The sequence below is a fragment of the Alexandromys fortis genome, unplaced genomic scaffold (genome assembly GCF_014885135.2).
Source record: "Alexandromys fortis isolate MF-2015 unplaced genomic scaffold, M_Fortis_MF-2015_v1.1 scaffold_555, whole genome shotgun sequence".
NCBI classification, from domain to species: Eukaryota; Metazoa; Chordata; class Mammalia; order Rodentia; family Cricetidae; genus Alexandromys; species Alexandromys fortis.
This window is the reverse complement of record NW_026068448.1, coordinates 11,957-30,957: the sequence shown is the minus strand read 5'-3', so window position 1 is coordinate 30,957 and position 19,001 is coordinate 11,957. Positions and strand designations below refer to the sequence as shown.

The window sequence follows — 19,001 nt, the reverse complement described above, 5'->3', positions numbered from 1 at the left end:
GACATGCCCCACCTCTAGCAACACACCAACCCTAGCATCCCTGTAACCCTAGCCTGGTTGTAACCCTAAGGCCCGGGTAACCCTAAGGGGCGGTCCCCAGAGGCCGTGGCTAGTACAATGGGAGTGGCTGGGGGTGGAGTATCCAGGGGAAGGCGGGGATAGGGGTGGGGCGTTGCTAGGGTTGGGAGTGGCTAGGGTTCCAGGCAGGCTAGGATTCCGGCCAGGCTAGAGCTGGGGGCGTGGCTAGGGGCGGCCCGTTGTCATGGGAGGGCGGTGATAGGGGTGGGGCGTTGCTAGGGGAGGGCATGGCTAGGGTTACAGCCACCCTAGTGGTCCAGCAACCCTGGGGTTCCAGCCAGGCTAGGCTTTCAGCCTGGGCTGGGGCTGTGGGCGTGGCTAGGGGCGGTCCGTCGCTAGGAGTGGGTGGGGACGGGTGCGGGGCGTCGCCAGGGGCCTGATAGGGGCCCGGGAGACCGGGCACTGGTGCTCGGCACATCCCGGGACGGGCGGGGGGCCGGTTTGGGGGCGTGGCCGCTTCAGGGGCGGGGCTGGGGTCGTCCCTTTGCCAGCGGAGGGCTGCCCGTTGTCGGGGTCGCGGCCAGGACCCACATCCCCGGCCCCTGGGTCTCGGACCGGGGTCTCTGTGGCTCTTGGTGACTGCCAGCGCCTGCCAGAGCAAGCTCCTGGGCGCTGATCGCATATGGGGGGCCGGAGGCGGGGCATGGGTTATCCCCGCGCCGATCCCCGGGGCTCCTCGAGGCTCGGGGTTCCGGTTCCCCCTGTTGGACTACGTCTCCCATGATTCCCGGAGGCAGCCATCTTGCCCGAAGTCCGTGAATGGGCCGAGGGAACCAGAGAACTCGGTTTCCCTTGATCCCCGGGCCCCTGGATTCCCCACTTCCTTTTTTCCATCCCGGACCGCGCCTCCGGTGGCTCCCGGGAGTGGGGAAAGCCAAGAAAAGCGGGATACGGGGCGGGGAGACCCCTGCCGCGGACCCCCGACCGCCCCCGCCGCCTGCCTCCCCGCCCCCGCCGCCACGATCGAGGGCCCGTGAGGGAGGGATCCGGCTCGGACCTCGGGGCGGGTGGAGGGGGCAGAGCCTGTGCTCTGGTCCTTCCATCTCTACCAGCTAGTCTCCCGGGAATGAGGATGGGGCGATCTGGGGGTTCCCGGAGCCGCGGGAGGGAGCGGGGGAACGTGGAGTGTGGACCATGGAGGGAGGAGGAAGGGAGGGGGAGCCAGAGAGCCATGCAGATGTGTGCACACGTCAGTGGTGTGGTGAAGAGTCACCCTGCATATTCATGAACGCTTCGGAGGGGCCAGGAAGGAGCCAGAGTCAACCCTAGTTCCAGTCCACTGTTGGGCCCACCTATAACTGTGACAGCCGGGTTGGGGGTCCGGTGGGCGGGGTGGCCTATGTAGATGTGTGCATACATCAGGGGGTCCTGGGGAGTCACCCCTGGGAAACTAGCACACATGTTATACCATGAAAATCCAATTAATGACGCCCCCATTCAGCAGGAAGCAGTTTGGAGAGAAAAAACTGCACCCATGTTCCCAAATATGGTTTATAAACGTTCTTTTACATTTAAAGGGGGATATGATATAGATATAAATAATTTACATTGATATGGATTTTGCTTTAGTGATTTAAATTTAAGGTCAATTTTGTTATATGTATATGTATTTCTGATCTTGATTAAGGTATTGTGATTGTGTAGTTCACTTAAAAATGTAATGCATATAGGCTGTTAATGGATAATCATTAATAATAGTCAAGTTTGTAGTCATGTTAGATTTTCTAGATATATAGATATATATTTCAGTTAGATCGGCATTCTTCATATCTTTCAAAGACTATGGAATATGCTATTAAATGTTTTAATAACTTAGGGTTTTTCATGACAATGAGATACTCTGTTCCTGGCAGCACCAATCTACTTCAAGAGAAAGATGGGCATTGAAGAGGATCCTTATGGAGTTTGAGAGCCATTTGGGCAAGAAACTGCTCTTGCCTGGACTATTACATAAACTGGACACAGAGAACCCGCAGAGAGAGGACTACTGAACTTGCCTAAAGGTGAGATGATCTTTCAGGGTTCCTGATTCATGAAGGAGTCTGCAAGACATTCTGCAGGACACAACAGATAGTGACTAAACTGACTTTGAAATTTCCTGCCTCGTGGAAATGTCTGCTGGAAACTATAGGCCTGTAAGCCAAAGATAGATGCCCCAACGGTACAAAAGAACTTTGGGTGACTGTACAGGCAGCAAGATGTCTCTGTCATTTCTAGAATTTTAGAAGTTCTTGTTTGCTTAGGTAATATTGTATCTTTCTGGAGTCTTTGATGCAGTTGAAGAATAGATAGATAGTTATAGCTGTTTTCCTTTGTTATGATAAAAGATAATGTAGATATAAGTATTGTAACTGTAATTCTTACTTGATAACTTTTGTTATATGTAATTTTGCTATGTTAAAGTTAAAGCCTTCCCTTTTTTTGTTTAAACAGAAAAGGGGGAAGTGATGTGGGAGTGTCATATATCAATCTGTTGATTTCATTGGTTAAGCAATAAAGAAACTGCTTGGCCCTGATAGGTTAAAACATAGGTGGGAGGAGTAAACAGAACAGAATGCTGGGAGGAAGAGGAAGTGAGCTCAGAGACGCCATGCTCCACTCTCCCGGATAGATGTGATAGCTCTGCTCTCTGAGGCACACGCGATGAAGCTCCGACCCAGGATGGACATAGGCTAGAATCTTCCCAGTAAGTGCACCTTGGGGTGCTACAAACAATTATTAGAAATGGGCTAGTCCAGGTACGAGAGTTAGCCGAGAAGAGGCTAGATAGAAATGGGCCAAGCCATGTTTAAATGAATACAGTTTGTGTGTTGTTATTTCGGGCATAAGCTAGCAGGCGGCCAGGGTGCTGGGGACGCAGCCCCGCCGCTCCTATTACAACAGCTTAGGATGTTGAACCCATCATCAAATATCATTGGCCACTTCTATTTCTTCCTTTGAGGATGAACTGCTCACTTCATTACCTCATGTATGGATTGGATTTGGTTTAATCTTGGCTGTTTTTACATAATAGACCCCTATCCGATACAGAGTTGGCAATGATTCCGCAAATCTGTAAGCTGTCTCTTCAGTTGTGAGGTTGCTTCCATTGTTAGGCAGGTTTTTGATTTGCTATAATCCCATGTGTCAGTCCTTGGGTTGTGTTCTCTGCTGTCACAGTCCATTCAGAAGTTCCTGCCTCTGCATAGGATGATTGTTGACACAGGACATAGTTGATGTGTCTTCCCTGCAGTTTCAGCATGTTCTGTCTTTACATGAAGTCTTTGATCTATTTTCAATGTTTCATGTAGTGTGAGACTTGAGACCTGATTTCATTCTTCTATAGGTACATACCCAGTTTTCTCAGCACCATCTGTTAGAGACTCTTTCCTAATGTATTTTTTGACATCTGGGTTTAAAGAAAAAAATGAAGTAGCTGCTAGGGCTGGAACAATGACTCCATGATTAAGAGCACTTGCCGCTCTTGCAGAGGACACAGATTGTTACCAGCACCCATATGGCAGCTCACAATCCCTTATAGCTATAATTCCAAGGTATCTGATGTCATCTTCTGGACTCCATAGGCACCTGGTATGCACATGGTGTACATACATACATATACATAAATACGTACATACAAAACACTCTTACACATAAAATAGAATCTTAAAAACATAGTACTTCTTTAAAGACAAACAAGGACTGGAGAGGTGCTCATCAGTTAGGAGTACTTGTTGCTCTCGAAAAGAGCCCAGGTTTGATTCCAAACATCCACATGGCAGCTTACAACCATCTGTTGACACCAGTCTCAAAGAATCTGGCTCCCTCTTACTTCCTCGGGCACCAGGCATACCCATGCTCACAAAGCACTCACATACACAATAAATATGCACAAAAGCAAGTATAGAAGTTTTATAAGGCTAAATGTTAATTTTGATGTCTGTCAAGATGAACACCATTAAGACGGAGAGCAGGAGAAATGTGAGGATGCTGAAGGAAGAGGTGCAAAAGCTGGACGACCTTTACCAACAAACTGTGAAGGTAGGAGCTGGACCGGTGTGATCATCTGACTCGAGTCTGAAATCTTAGCTGGATGTGGTGGTATACAAGAGCTAAGAGGAGGCCTCAAAACTCAGCCAAAAAATCCAGGTGTGGTGTCATCATACCTGTAGTCCCAACATTTAGAAGACCCCATGGGATGATTGGCACAGGTTTGAGACCCACCTGGGTATAAGTAATTGTCCATTAAGAATCATTGCAAAGGACTAAAGAGATGGCTCAGAGGTTAAGAGCTCTGGCTGCTCTCCCAGTGCCCCTGAGTTCCATTGTCCCATTGTGGTCCCAGCATCCACATAGTGTCTCACAACCATCTATAATGAGATCTCGTGCCTTCTTCTGTTATGCAGGCAGAACACTATGTACATAATAAATAAATAAGTCTTGAAAAAAATCATTGCAAACTTACTTTCCCAACTCAATTTCGGTCTATTCATAAGAGCTCCAGAAGGCAGGTAAGGTGGAAGACTGACTGCCACTGTTCTATCAACCCTGAATTTTCCCAGACAGGCATTGAGACCCCATTCATGGGCCATCATACAATAAGTTTTGCAACTGTGCAATTATTAGTTATACCTGCAAAGTATCACAAATAAAAACGATTGTATTGCCCTATATTATATACAGGATGCTTTATGAGCAGTGTAGAAGTTTTGGAAATTGTAACACAAAATCTGATCTGCATGTGAAGTTTGAAATATATGCCTATTATTTTTACTTTTATCATATTCCTTGCATGAAAGGTTAAGTTTATTCTTGAAAGCACTCAAGTGAAAGACTTTGTAAGTCCATACTTCAGCATCACAAACCTAGGAATCTGAGAATGACTGGAACTAATTTTGCTTAACATAGTTTATATGTATGTGGAATTTTAATCAAAGTACCAGGTTTCCTTAAATTAGATTTGAACCATTGTTAAATAGAGTGCTACACAGAATCTTCCTGGAGGGGCACATTTGTGTTTATCATATGGAGTCCCCACTGGAACATTTAAAGAAGGCAGTCAACATCTTGGAAATATAAATGATGCAATATTCTGGTTTCTTGTTTTTTGTTTGTTTTTAATGCTTAACCTACTTTACTTAAATCCACCATTAGCAAATGGAATATGAATGAAAAAATAATTTTTCTCTTGTAGGAGGCTGAGGAACAAGATGAGAAGTGTGCCAGGGAGCTTGAATCCCTGGAGAAACACAAGCACCTACTGGAGAGTACTGTGAACGAGGACCTCAGTGAAGCCATGGATGAGCTAGAAGCTGTCCAGCAGGAGTAAGTTCACCTCACCAAGATCTGATTATTTAAACTTTGTAAAGCTGCTTCCTGTTTTTTATCTTTAATACCTATTATGAAACTATTTGGGGTGCAAAGAATGATATTTCAAGGATTTAAGCCAAAAAGTTAAGATACCTTATGCCACTATTAGAGGAGGGTCATAGCATCAAGTGACCTAAAGCACCTGGTGGGTGATCTGTGTGCTTACATAATGGCATTTCAATGGATTCTACCAGGCATGGTTTTCTTGGTAGTGAGGGTGAACAGGGTTTCTCTGTAGCTTTGAAGCCTGTCCTGGAACTCCGCTCTATAGATCAGGCTGGCCTCAAACTCACAGATATCCACCCATCTCTGCCTCCTGAGAGCTGGGATTAAAAGCATGTGCCACCACTTACAGCCAGGCATGGTTTTCTATGTCCACCAAATATTTCTCAGGGAAAGTAGTAACATATATAAATGCAAAACTTGCATTTTGCTTAGGTTACTACACTGTACTAATTTATTCATTTATTTTCTAGATATTAAACAATTGGTTTCTTTTTATTTTAATTCTGTAGATACCAACTGGTTCTACAAAGCATAACTGAAGAAAGGGGAAAAGTGAGACACGACTTACTGCATCTTTTAGAGATGGTTGCTACACATGTAGGGTCTTTGGAAGTAAGTATGAAGCTCTTTGCTGAATTCTAGCTGCTTTGTTTCTATAGGAATTGAATAACAAATTTTCCTTTTTTATTTATTTGAAAAAAACCTACGTTTTAACATTTTCATACCAATCCCAGTTCCCTCTGCCTCCCCTCCTCCTGCTCCCTCCAACATCCTCCCACCCCATTCCCCATCCACTCCAGAGAGTGTAAGGCTTCCCATGGGAAGTCAACAAAGTCTAGCACATTGCTTTGAGGCAGGACCGCTGCTCTCCCCACTACCTAGGCTGAGCAAAGTATCCCTACAAAGAGAATGGGTTCCAAAAAGTCAGTACAAGCAGTAGAGATAAATCTTGCTCTCACTGCCATTTGCCCTACAGTCTGCCCTACAGTCTGCCCCAGCCATCCAACTGCCACCCACATTCAGTGGGCCTAGTTCCCCCTACTGTCAGACTGGTGTCTCTAATCTTAGGACCAGGGCATATTTCTTTGTCTGGCTCTGATTCCAGGGACATTGTGTGTTTCTTTGACACTAGTTCAGAGTCAGAGCGCATGTCTTTAGTCCTGGGTTCAGGAATAAAGAGGTTTCTTTCCTGGCCCAGGTCTCAAATCCAAGGTGTGTTTTTCTCACCAGCTCTGGGTTCAGAGTCAGGGTGCTGAGGGATTGGTTGGTTTCCTGTTCCAGTTGTCCCTTTTACCCTGCATCCCCCCTTTTTATTTGTTAATAAATAACAGAGATTAGAAGGGGGCAATGTTTTCATGAGACTTCTTCCTGCTGCATTGGGGCATTGAAGTTCTTGGGACAATCCTGATCTTCATCCCCGGGATATAACGGGATGCACAGGCCCTGGCTATGTAGCTGTAGGCTGGTAATCCTGCAATAGTAACTTGTTCAAAGTCTGGTTAGAAATCTTCTGGATTTGTTGTCGAAGAAATATAGCAAGAGGTTTATGAGACAGGGCATAATCAGTAGAACTAAGAGAAATAAGGAAAGAGGGGTTAGGAAGGGTAGCATCCAGTACCATATCTGACTATTAGTGATCCACTGGCTAGATTTTGAAATCTAATCCTCTCCAGTTTTGTAGTACTATGGTGGCTAGTGAGTCCATTTGTCCCTGAAGAGTAAGGACAGTCTGAGCTACCTGTTGGAAATTCCGGATGGATTCTGAGGAAAGCAATGGTAAATGGCTAGGGAAACAGTCAGTTCTGCTGTTCCAGTGGCTGCAGCTGCAGTTATGCCCAGGGCTGCTAGAAAGGGTATTACTTGGATTGCTCGTTTGCCATGCCATGCCATGCAGCTATGAACTTGGCGATGGGAATTGACAAGGGTTCTTCACCAGGAACCACCCCTAATTCAGGGAAGGGGAACACTATGGCACAAGTCCCAGACCACCTAGCAGGTAAGCAGAGTATCACAGAGAATAGATGCATTATGAATCTTTGAACATAGGGGCTAGGTGGTAGTACCAAGGGTCATGGTATTATTGTAGGTTTTAGAATCCAAAATGCCCACAAAGTGTGTTCCTGAGGAATTAAAGCAGTTTGTACTGCCCAAGAGAGGAATATGAGAAAGATAAGGGGTGGTAGTGAGTGACATTTGTCTTGGAGGAATTAACAAGTGGTAAGGGGAGAGAATCTAATGGGTGAGGCCTTGACTCTGGAGGGACACACAACCAGCATTCCCCAAAAGAGGTCATGCTGAGTGTTATTCAGCAGCTGATATTAGTAGTCAGGGTTTGAAATTAGATGTTGTGACAGGGATCTGGGGTCCAATAATGGTGATTATTAAGGATGTGAGAAGCTTTGAGAAGCTTTGGACCACTTCTTCTACTGTGGGGTTGAGAGAGTGGGATGTGTACCCTCTGTATTTTGAGCATTCCTGATAGCGGCTGCGGTAAATGCTATCATAGAGCTTCTCAATGATTCTCATTTCCCTTCTGGGGTACCATGGATTCTTAATTGGGATATAAAAGGTTCCCCCTTCTTCATAAACGGCAGAGTGTTTTCCTAAATGTGCATCATGTCTTTTACAGGACCAATGAGGACAGCCTCCATAGGTTTCTGGCCAGCGTTGACAGGAACCTTTAATCTGATCATAGAGGAAGCAAGCACAGGGGACAGGTGTTCTTTCCATTGACTTTGGTGTGATAGGGATAGGTATTTTTCTTTTTGATAGTCTTCTGGTGAGCAGTCTCCGGACCCTACCAGCTGAGCGATAAGAATGTTTTTGAGGGAATGATTGGTTTGTGTTGAAATAAGAAGCAGCGGGGCTGCGTCCCCGGCACCCGGCTGCCCGCATTGGCTAGCTTATGCCCGAAATAATTACACGGAAACTGAATTCTTTCAAACACTGCCTGGCCCGGCTAGTTCCAGCTTCTTATTGGCTAGCTCTTACATATTGTTCTAACCCATTTCTAATATTCTGTGTAGCCCACGAGCTGGCTTACCAGGGAGGATCTTAACCTGCGTCTGTCTGGAGCGGGAGAACCATGGCGACTCCTCACACAGCTTCTTTTTCCCAGCATTCTCCTCTGTCTACTCCGCCTACCTAATTTTCTATCCAATAAAATGGGCCAAGGCAGTTTCTTTATTAATAAGAAATCACTCCCACATCATTTCCCCTTTTTCTGTTTAAACAAAAAAGAAAGGCTTTAACTTTAACATAGTAAAATTACATATAACAAAACAGTTATCAAGTAAGAATTACAGTTACAATATTTATATCTATTTTATCTCTTATCATAACTAAGGAAAACTATAACTAACCATTCTTCAACTCCATCAAAGACTCCAGAAGGATATAATATTACCTATCAAACAAGAAATAAGAAAACTCTAGAAATGACAGAGACATCTCGCTGCCTGGACAGTCACCCAAAGTTCCTCTGTACCGTTGGGGCATCCATCTTCGGCCTACAGGCCCATAGTATCCAGCAGACATTCTCATCAAGCAAGAAATTCCAAAGACAGTTCAGTCACTTTTTGCTGTGTCCTGCAGAATGTCTCACAGACTCTTTCATGAAGCAGGAACCCCAAAAGGTCATCTCACCTTTAGGCAAGTTCAGCAGTCCTCTCTCTGCGGGTTCTCTGTGTCCAGTTTATGCAACAGTCCAGGCAAGAGCAGTTTCTTGCCCAAATGGCTATCAAACTCCATAAGGATTCTCTTCGATGCCCATCTTCCTCTTGAAATAGATTGGTGCTGCCAGGAGCAAATGTGTCTCATTGTCATGAAAAACCCTAAGTTATTAAAATATCTTAAATGCCATATTCTGCAGCCTTTGAAAGATATGAAGAATGCCTATCTAACTAAAATATCTCTCTATATATCTAGAAAATCTAACTAACATGACTACAAGCTTAAGTATTAGCGATGATTATCCATTAACAACCTATATTTCCTAATTATACATTACATTTTTAAATGAACTACACAATCACAATACCTTAATCAAGATCAAAAATACATATACATATAACAAAATTGACCTTAAAATCCATACCAATGCAAATTATTCATATCTATATCATATCCCCCTTTAAATGTAAAAGAACATTTATAAACAATATTTGGGAACATGGGCGTAGTTTTTTCTCTCCAAACTGCTTCCTGCTGAATAGGGGCGTCGTTAATTAGGTTGTTCATGATATAACCTGTATGCTAGTTTCATCTCAGTTGGCAATTGAGCGAAGCAATTTTTTGAGGGTGTTCACAGCAACCTTTCAGGAGGGCGTGGTCTATCATACCAAATCGGAATAGATGCAATCCACAGGGTCTCATCCTCTGCAAAAACAAAAGAAGACCCTCTCCAAAGCATCATATCCTTAGACCCAAATTTTGAAATCGTAATACCCTTATATCCATTTTGGTTTAGCTTGGCAGCCCATGTAATGAAATGTCTCTCTGTACTTAGCTCCTTCACAGTCAAAAATTTTAAAGAAAACACAATGTACATAATCCAGACTCTCTGTGAATTTTCCATTTTTACGTGGCTTATTTTTCTTTATTTCTTTTAATCTATAACTCTCTGTACTTCTGTACTCTGTCTCTTTAAAGACTTTACCCTTTTTCTTTTTAAGACATTAACTTTATTCTTTATATTCTTTTTCTTCTCTTTCCCAAGCCTACGTACATTTATCCAACAGTGTCTGAATCTGTTTTATTGTGAATCTGTAATTTCTTTACTATACAGGAGCATTTCTTAAAATGTTAAGCATTTCTTAAAAACTTAAGTTGCACCATTTACAGGTAATACGGTACTGCCTGTGTCCTGCCCAGTCTAAACCTTAACTGCACGGTTTTAAGGTAATTACGGTAGTTCCTGCCTGAGATCAGCACAGTTCAGCATGGAGCAGCCGCTCCTGCCTCAGAGTCATTTGGTGCTTCTGAGCTGAGCACAGTTCCAGGCACACAGCAGTTCACATTGGAGCCGCAATCAGCAGTTTAATTCTGAGACTGAGTGTGCAGCACAGAAACTCTTTTCATCCAAGTTACAGCCAAATCTGACATGCAGAGCACTGCGCAGTCTGAAAACGCGTCTCTGTATGGCGGCAGGAATCCGCCATGCTCTTCCGCCTGCCTAAGCTTGATTCTGCCTTCTGCCCAGGTGCAGGCGGGGAGCGCTGAGCCATCTGCACGGTCTCAGAGCACTCTCCTCCGATCCCAGGGGGAACACAAACATCCAGTCCCATAAAAGCCTTGAAATGCTTTAAAGCCAGAGTTCACGCTGGCAGTACAGCCCTATGAAGCCGCGCTTTAAAATGACGCAGCTTTTTTTCTGCTGCTATTGCTGAATCAGGAAATCTCTTTATGGCACGCCACCAACAGAGAGCAAAACTCTGTGTTAAACTCTGTTTCCCTTATTTTTAAGCCTTCTCAGGTTTTTAAGTGGATTTAGCCCATCACGTCTGGGCGCCATCTGTTGAAATAAGAAGCAGCGGGGCTGCGTCCCCGGCACCCGGCCACCCGCAGTGGCTAGCTTATGCCCGAAATAATTACACGGAAACTGAATTCTTTCAAACACTGCCTGGCCCGGCTAGTTCCAGCTTCTTATTGGCTAGCTCTTACATATTGTTCTAACCCATTTCTAATATTCTGTGTAGCCCACGAGCTGGCTTACCAGGGAGGATCTTAACCTGCGTCTGTCTGGAATGGGAGAATCATGGCGACTCTTCACTAAGCTTCTTTTTCCCAGCATTCTCTTCTGTCTACTCTGCCTACCTAATTTTCTGTCCTATGAGGGCTGAGGCAGTTTCTTTATTATAATTAACCAATGTCCTTCCTCCATCAGGTTTGTTCAACTTTGCCTGAAGAGTAGGGATGGTAGGGGATGTGAAAACAGCATGGGCTGCTAAGGGCCTTGGCTTTGCAACTTGGGAAGTAAATTCAGGGCCGTTATATGATTGAAGGGATGTGGGGACTCCAAAATGGGGAATGAGTCCGTGAAAAGGAGACTAGAAACTGTCTGTGATCCTTTGTAGGCAAGGCTTCTACCCATCCTGAAAAAGTGTCTACTGGAACTAGAAGGTATCTGAAAGGTCTAAGTGTGGTCATGTCTGTGAAATCGAGCTGCCAGTCTGACCCAGGGAGGAATCCCCTGCCTGGTGAGTGGGGAAAGGGGGACTCTGATGCCCAGAGGTTGGATTAGAGGTTTGGCAAATTTTACAAGAAGCTGTGATAGTCTTTAGAAAAAACAGCTCCTCAGAGCTGAGCTGTAAGTAAGTTTTGATAAAGTGAGACAAAGCCTGGCTATTGGGATGAAAGATCTGGTGTAAACAGAACAAGATCTGTTGAGTACCTGGGGATGATAATGAAGAGATTGGTTGTAAGAGGAGAGTGTCTTGAAGTGTGTGTGAGAAGGATCCAGATTTCCAAGAACTGTGGCTCTAGCTGCCCATCAGCTCAGTTAGTTCCCATGGAAATAACGGAATTGTTTCATATGATGGACAGTGGACAATTACTATGGTTGTGGAAGATGGGAGGCTATAATTTGGTCTGAATTAGTTATGGATCCTCCTTTTGTTGTTAATAGCCCCGTTCTCTCCAGATGGCTGCATGTGACAAGAGAATATGAAAAGCATACTTGGAGTCTGTATATAGATTTAGGGATTGTCCCTAAATTTGACAGGCATGGGTTAGAGCTATTAATTCAGCCTGCTGATCTGTGGTGTGGTCTTAAAGGGCCTACGCTTCAACCTCTCTGGTTGAAACAACAACATACCCTGCTTTATGTACTCCTTCATATAGGAGGGAGCTGCCATCAGTATACCACGTATAAGTGGCCTAAGTAGTGCTTCTTTCTGTATATGTATAGGATAAGGTGGTAACTCTTCTAGGGTCTCACTCTATGATTGTAATAGGGAGTATTTCAGGATTGGTTGGGGGAGAAGATTTGAAATGTTAGAAGATAGACATGGTTAAAAAGTTAGTATTGTGTCTTGTACAAATGCTACCTGAAGGGAGAGAACTCAGGAGGGAGGTAGTGTTTGAAGTCCCTTGTATGTTAGAAGATGTGACAGGTGGTGAGGAGAAAGAACAGTAATAGGTGACCCAAACGTTAACTTCTTTGATTCACATATAAGCAGTTCAGCTGCAGCCAGAGCTCGCAGCCACCTACCCAGCCTTGCATAGTCTGGTCTAGTTTTTCTGACAAGTATGCGACAGGTGCAAAGGAAGGACCCAAGTGGTGACCCAAGACCCTGAGGGCATATCCCTCTTTTTGAGAGAGAGAGAGAGAGAGAGAGAGAGAGAGAGAGAGAGAGAGAGAGAGAGAGAGAGAGAGAGAAGACAAGTTAAATCTGGAAGGTGTAGGGCTGGAGCCTGGAGAAGGGCTGTTGAAGCTTATGAAATGACTCGCTAATGGTAGAAGAGGTTCATTTGAGGGGCCAAGGGCTGCTTTATATGGGGCACAGGCAAGAAGAGAGAAAGAAGGAATCCGGGTGTGAAGGAAGCCTGCCATACTTAGGAAAGAGGATTTCATCCTTTGTGTTAGGGACTGTGACTAGATTGTTTTCTATCTAGGGTAATGGCCTTATAAGTTGGAGTGATGGCTAATCCCAGATGAGTAACCAGAGGAGTGTATAACTGGACCTTAGAGGGGCTGGACAGAAAGTTCAATAGGGCCACGGCATCTGCCTGGCCAATGTGCAGGGATGGACTACAAAGGAAAGGATATCTGCGTACTGTATGAGTTTAGATTTCGGGAGTGACAGAGAGTGAGTAAATGTGGGCTGTCCTGGAATCCCTGGGGTAGGATGGTCCAAGTGATCTGGGTAGAGACATGGTTGTCTGGGTCAGTCCAAGTAAAGGCAATTATATGTTGTGACTGGGGATCTAGAGGAATAGAAAAGAAGGCATCTTTGAGGTCAAGGACAGAGAAATGGGAGGTTTTTGAAGGGGTAGTGGAGAGGAGAATATAAGGATTGGGTACTACAGGATGAAGGGGAATTACTGCTGAGTTAAAAGTCGGAGGACCTGAACCAACTGGTAGGCTCCACTTGGTTTTTCAACTTAAGAGATCAAAGATAAGAGAATTAAGTCCCCCAAGGCTTTAGAGAGAGAGTGGGTGTTGTGCCCCCATGATATATTTGATTGGACTTTGTAGTTGGATGATGTCAGGGGTGATGTTTGACTATAGAGGGATTCTAGGTGTCCCATACCTGGGGATCTACATGAGAGGCAAGCTGGTAAAGGAAAAGGAGTGTCAGAATGTGGTTTGAAGTAGAAGAAGAAGGGGAATGGCTGATGAGCTTGGGGTTAACCAAATAGAGGGAGCAAAGGATATAGAGGCTCCTATTTTGGTTAGGAGGTCGCCTTCCCAACAAGGGGATGTGGCAGGTTGGTACCACTAGGAAAGAATGGATGAGGGGAATACCCATAAAGAAAAGGCTAAGTGGTGGGGTTTGATGAACTTGGTAAGTTTGTCCCCCTACTAAAACAATAGAGGAACAAGAGGGTAATGTGGGCCCCCAACATTTTGTCAGAGCCAAAAAAGTGGCCCAGTGCCTAAGAGGAAGGAGATGAATCTCCCTGATACTGTGATAACTACCCAGGGCTCCCTGTTGGATATGGCAGTGGTCTGACAAAGGGAGCCCGGGTCCCATCAGTTACCCATTGCCAGACCCAGAAGGTTGGCTGAAGGGTGGTCCCCCATGGCATAGCCACAATCAATACTCCATTGTCCTCCTTGATGGCACCCTGGACATGGTCCAGGTGGTTTACAAGGCTTTGGACAAGTCCTGGAGCCCGTGACCTGAGGGACCACATTTGTAACAAGGGCATACAGGTTCTTGGGGTTCTGGAGGCCAGGGAGCTTGGGTTTCTGCTTTTTCCAGCTGAGAGACCCTAGCCATCATCAGGTACTTTTGTTTATAGACTTTTTCATCTCTTTCATGAGATCTCTTTATATCTTAAAGGCCACTGCTAAGTCTTCTGCTTGTGGAGTCACGGGTCCTCTCTCCAGACATTTAAGTTTAAATATCTGGGAAATTCTGAGAGGAGAAATAGGTCATAAGGAGCTGCTTTCCATCTGGGCTCTCAGGATCCAGGTTGGTGTGTTATAAGAGGGCCTTTGTAAGGCAGTTGAGGAAGTGAGATGGATTTTCATGTTTTTCCTGAATGCCTCTTAGGCCTTTTCATAATTTACTGCCTTCAGGAAGCCCTACGGAGACCAGTTAGGAGGTGCGTTATGAATCAATTCCTAGCTAGGGTGTCCCTGGGAGTATTGTAATCCCATTCAGAGATCTGAACAGGGACTCCCCCACTGGATAGATGTTTTCCATTTGATGGAATTCATCTGCATGGGCTCTAGCCTGACCCCAGATTTGCCTACAATCCTCTGGGAGGAGATGGTTGGCAAGAATCATATAGACATCGTGAAAGGTAAGATCATAGGATTGGGTAATGTGCTGGAATACTTTAATAAGAGTGGAAGAATTGGCAGTATAGGAGCCTAACCTTTTTTCTACTTGGGAGAGTTCAGATAACAAGAAGGGGACATTTAGCTGACTAAACCATCCACCCCAGCAACCTCTCACAAAGGGAGAACTGGGCTGCTCTAGATTGGGGAGGTACAGGAGGTTCTATGGCAGAGCAAGAATGAGTATCAGGAGGACTAGGGACTGTCAGTGGGCTGAAAGTAGCTGCCAGGGAGATATGACCTGGACCACCTGTCACTGGTGAGGAAGAAAGAAAGGTGAAGGGACCAGAAGAGGGGAAACTGTGGGCTTTTGTCTGTAGAGGGGAGGCTCACTGGCTGGATCAATGGTAATAAATTCATCCTGTTCTGATTTGATAGCTAGTAGGAGTTGGGTGGGTGAACAGGAGGCACAGAGAGAAGGCTTGATGTGAAGGTAAGAGAGTGCTTTATCATAGAGGGTCTGTTTTCACATCCCTGATTAATTACAATAGTTATTAAGGTTCCAAATAATATTGGGATCTAGTGTGCTTTTAAGTGACCATTTAGATTGGTTACCTAAGGGATATTGAGGCTAAGTGGTGCTCGTCGTCCTCTGTCTGGTGTTTCTTAACCTCACTCATGACGGTTTTTTCTAGTTCCATCCATTTGCATGCAGATTTTAAGATATCATTGTTTGTTTGTTTGTTTGTTTGTTTGTTTTTTACCACTGAGTAGAACTCCATTGTTTAAATATACCACATTTTCTTTATCCATTCTAAGGTTGAGGGGCATCCAGGCATCTAGGTTGTGTCCAGGTTCTGGATTTTACAAATAATGCTGCTATGAACATAGTTGAACAAATGTCCTTGTATTATGATTGAGCATCCTGTGGGTTGCCCAAGAGTGGTTTTGCTGGTAGGTTGATTCCCAATTTTCATGAGTTCTTTATATATTTTGGAGATCAGTCATCTATCTGATGTGGGGTTGGTGAAGATCTTTCCCCATTCAGTAGGCTATCTTTTTGTCTTATTGACTGTCCATTGCTTTACAGAAACTTCTATTTCAGAAGGTCCCATTTGCGGGGCGGTGGTGGCACACAGCTTTAATCTCAGCACTTGTGAGTTCGAGACCAGCCTGGTCCACAAGAGCTAGCTCAGGACAGGATCCAAAACCACAGAGAAACCCTGTCTCGAAAAACCAAAAAACAAAACAAAAACAAACAGAAGGTCCCATTTATTTATTGTTGCTCTCAATGTCTGTGCTACTGGTGTTATATTTAGGAAGTGATTTCCTATGCCCATGCATTCAAGGCTACTTCCCATTTTCTCTTCAGGGAGGTTCAATGAATGGTGATGTTTCTCTGATTTCTTACTCAGCCCCTTTATCATTTGTATATAGGAGGGCTACTGATTTTTTTAGTTGATTTTGTATCCTGCTACATTACTAAAGGTGTTTATCAGCTGTAGGAGTTCTGTCATCAAATTTTTGGGGTCACTTAAGAATACTATCATATCATCTACAAATGGTGAAAGTGTGACTTCTTCCTTTCCAATTTGTATCCTCTTGATCTAATTTTATTGTCTTATTTCTCTAGCTAGAACTTCAAGTACTATGTTGAATAGATATGGAGAAAATAAGTGGACAGCCTTGTCTTGTTCCTAATTTTAGTGGAATTGCTGTGAGTTTCTCTCCATTTAATTTGATGTTGGCTGTTGACTTGTTACTATGTTTAGATGTGTTCCTTTTATCCCTGATATCTCCAAGAGAAGGAGTGTTGGGTTTTGTTGAATGCTTTTTTTTCAGCATCTAATGAGGTGATCATATTTTTTTCTTTCAATTTGTTTATACGGTGGATTACATTGATAGACAGATGCTGCACCAGCCCTACATCTCTAGGATGAAGCTGACTTGATCGTGGTTGATAATTTTTTTTTGATGTGTTCTTGATTCAGTTTGCCAGTGTTTTATTGAGTATTTTTGCATCGGTGTTCATGAGGGAGTTTGGTCTGTAATTCTCTTTTTTGGTTGAGTCTTTGTGTCATTTCATTATCAGGGTAATGTTCCTTGTTTCTATTTTGTGGAACAATTTGATGAGTATAGGTATTAGCTTTTCTTTGAAGTTCTGAATACTGCACTGAAACCATCCGGCCCTGGACTCTTTTTGGTTGGGAGACTTTCAGTGACTGCTTCTGTTTACTTGCATTTTAGAAGTCTATTTAAATTGAGACCTCATCTTGATAGATTTTTCCTGTGATGAGTATGAAGTGTCCCTCTCCATATCTTCTGATTGATTTTAGTTTGAAGTCTATTTTTTTAGATATTAGGATAGCTACACCTGCTTGTTTCGTAGGTCCATTTGATTGGAGAATCTTTTCCCAATCATTCACTCTGTCTTTGAGGTTGAGATGTGTTTCTTGTATGCAGAAAAAGGATAGATCCTGTTTTCATATCCATTCTTTTAGCCTGTGTCTTTTTATAGGTGAATTGAGTCCATTGATCTTAAAAGATATTAATGACCAGTGTGGAATTATTCTGTGGCTTCCATCTTCAGGAGTGTGTCCCTCTGTGAGCAGGTGTGACCTTGGTGCAAGAGATACAGGAGGCATGAATTTATAATAGGGGACTTACCCTTGGGAGACCCAGGTAGAAACTGTGGAAGGAGGTATGACTTTGTGTGATGGGGCATGTCCTTGAGGGAGTGGATGTGTTCTTGTGGGAGGGGGCATGACCTTGTGGAAGAAGGTATCACTTTCTTCAGGAGGTATGCAGGAGGCATTCATTCTAGAAGGAGATGTGTCCTTGTTGCAGGGGCATGTATTTGATGGAGGAGGCATATCCTTGTGAGAGTAGGTGTTTCTCCTGGGAGTGAGCATGGCCTTGTGGGAGTGATGTGTCCTTGTGGGATGAGGCATTTCCATCTGGGAAGAGGTGTGTCATTGTGGGTGGAGGCATGTTTTGTGGGAGGAGGTGTGTAATTTGAGAGTAAGTGTATCCTTGTGGAAGTGGGTATTATGTCCTTGTGGGAGTGAGCGTGTCCTTATAGGAGGTACATCTTTTATTTAGGGGACATGTTGTTTATTGAGAGGACATGTTTTTGTGTAGTGGGCATGTCTATGTGGTATGAAGTGTGTCCCGTGGGAGGGAGCTTGTCCTTATGAGAGGATGCAAGTCATTTTAGGAGTTGAGTCCTTGTACTAGGAGTGTGTCCTTGAAGGACACTATATCTTTAAATGAGAGGCTTTCTCATTGCAGGAAGTGTGTCCTTGTGGGAGTGGGTGAGTCATTGTTTGAGGAGGCGTGATGTCTCGTGAGGGAGAATGTCCTAGAGGGAAGAGCCATGGCCTTGTATGAGGGTATTTTTTCCTTCTAGAGTGGGAGTGTCCTTGGAGGAGGGGGTGTGGCCTTGTGGGAAGGAGGTGTGCATTTGTGAGGGTAGGTGTGTCATTGTGGTAGGGGGTCCTGCCCTTGACGGAGAAGGAATGTGGCTGCAGTGTCCTTGCAGGAGGGGACAAGTCCTTGCAGGAGGGGACAAGTCCTTTTGGGATGCCACGGACCGTCTATCCACGGGACCACTATCCACGGGAGAACAGGGTGAAGGATAGGATAGCCAGGATACGATGCAAGGGAAATGACAGACAGACACACTGTGTAGTGAAAATCTGCTGCAATTTTACTTCTGTAAAGCTTCAGTTTTTGTACAAAACAGATCAAAGAACTTGGCAGGTTCACTGCATCACCCCACTCAGGGTTCCAGACATAAATCAAGATTAAGCATAACCAAAATAGAGCTTCTTCTACATGCTCCTTTCTACGTGTTCAAGATGTTGGCAAGGACTTTTAGTTTTGTTTTGTCTCTTAGAATTCTGTCTCACACCATTATTTACCTTCTACAGTGGGAGACCAATTCCCAGGGTCCTGTGTTTAGCTTTCCATCTTTATTGTTTTTTATTCTTTGCTCCATATTCCCTAATAGTTTTCTCTTTTTCTCATGATAGTTCCTATACCAATATATTAAAGCTGGTCTCATGTTTTCAATAATTTCCTTTCTTTCCTTCTTACTATAAAGACACCAGGGCTT

The 19,001-nt window shown here is 44.3% G+C and overlaps 1 protein-coding gene across 7 annotated transcripts in view; it reads left to right on the top strand.

Annotated features, from left to right (window-relative positions):
• LOC126495719 (kinetochore protein NDC80 homolog) overlaps nt 1-19,001 on the top strand; it is a 33,511-nt gene that overhangs the window by 2,560 nt on the left and 11,950 nt on the right. For 2 of the 7 annotated variants that reach the window (XM_050133315.1, XM_050133316.1), the window contains exons 2-5: nt 1,932-2,081; nt 4,006-4,098; nt 5,252-5,382; nt 5,943-6,045. In XM_050133315.1, the coding sequence (XP_049989272.1) occupies nt 4,006-4,098; nt 5,252-5,382; nt 5,943-6,045 (327 nt within the window). In that variant the 5' untranslated portion in view covers nt 1,932-2,081. Of the gene's footprint in view, nt 1-597; nt 2,765-4,005; nt 4,099-5,251; nt 5,383-5,942; nt 6,046-19,001 lie in introns of those variants that run through there. The other 5 variants (XM_050133317.1, XM_050133313.1, XM_050133320.1 and 2 more) reach the window with 5 other exon arrangements.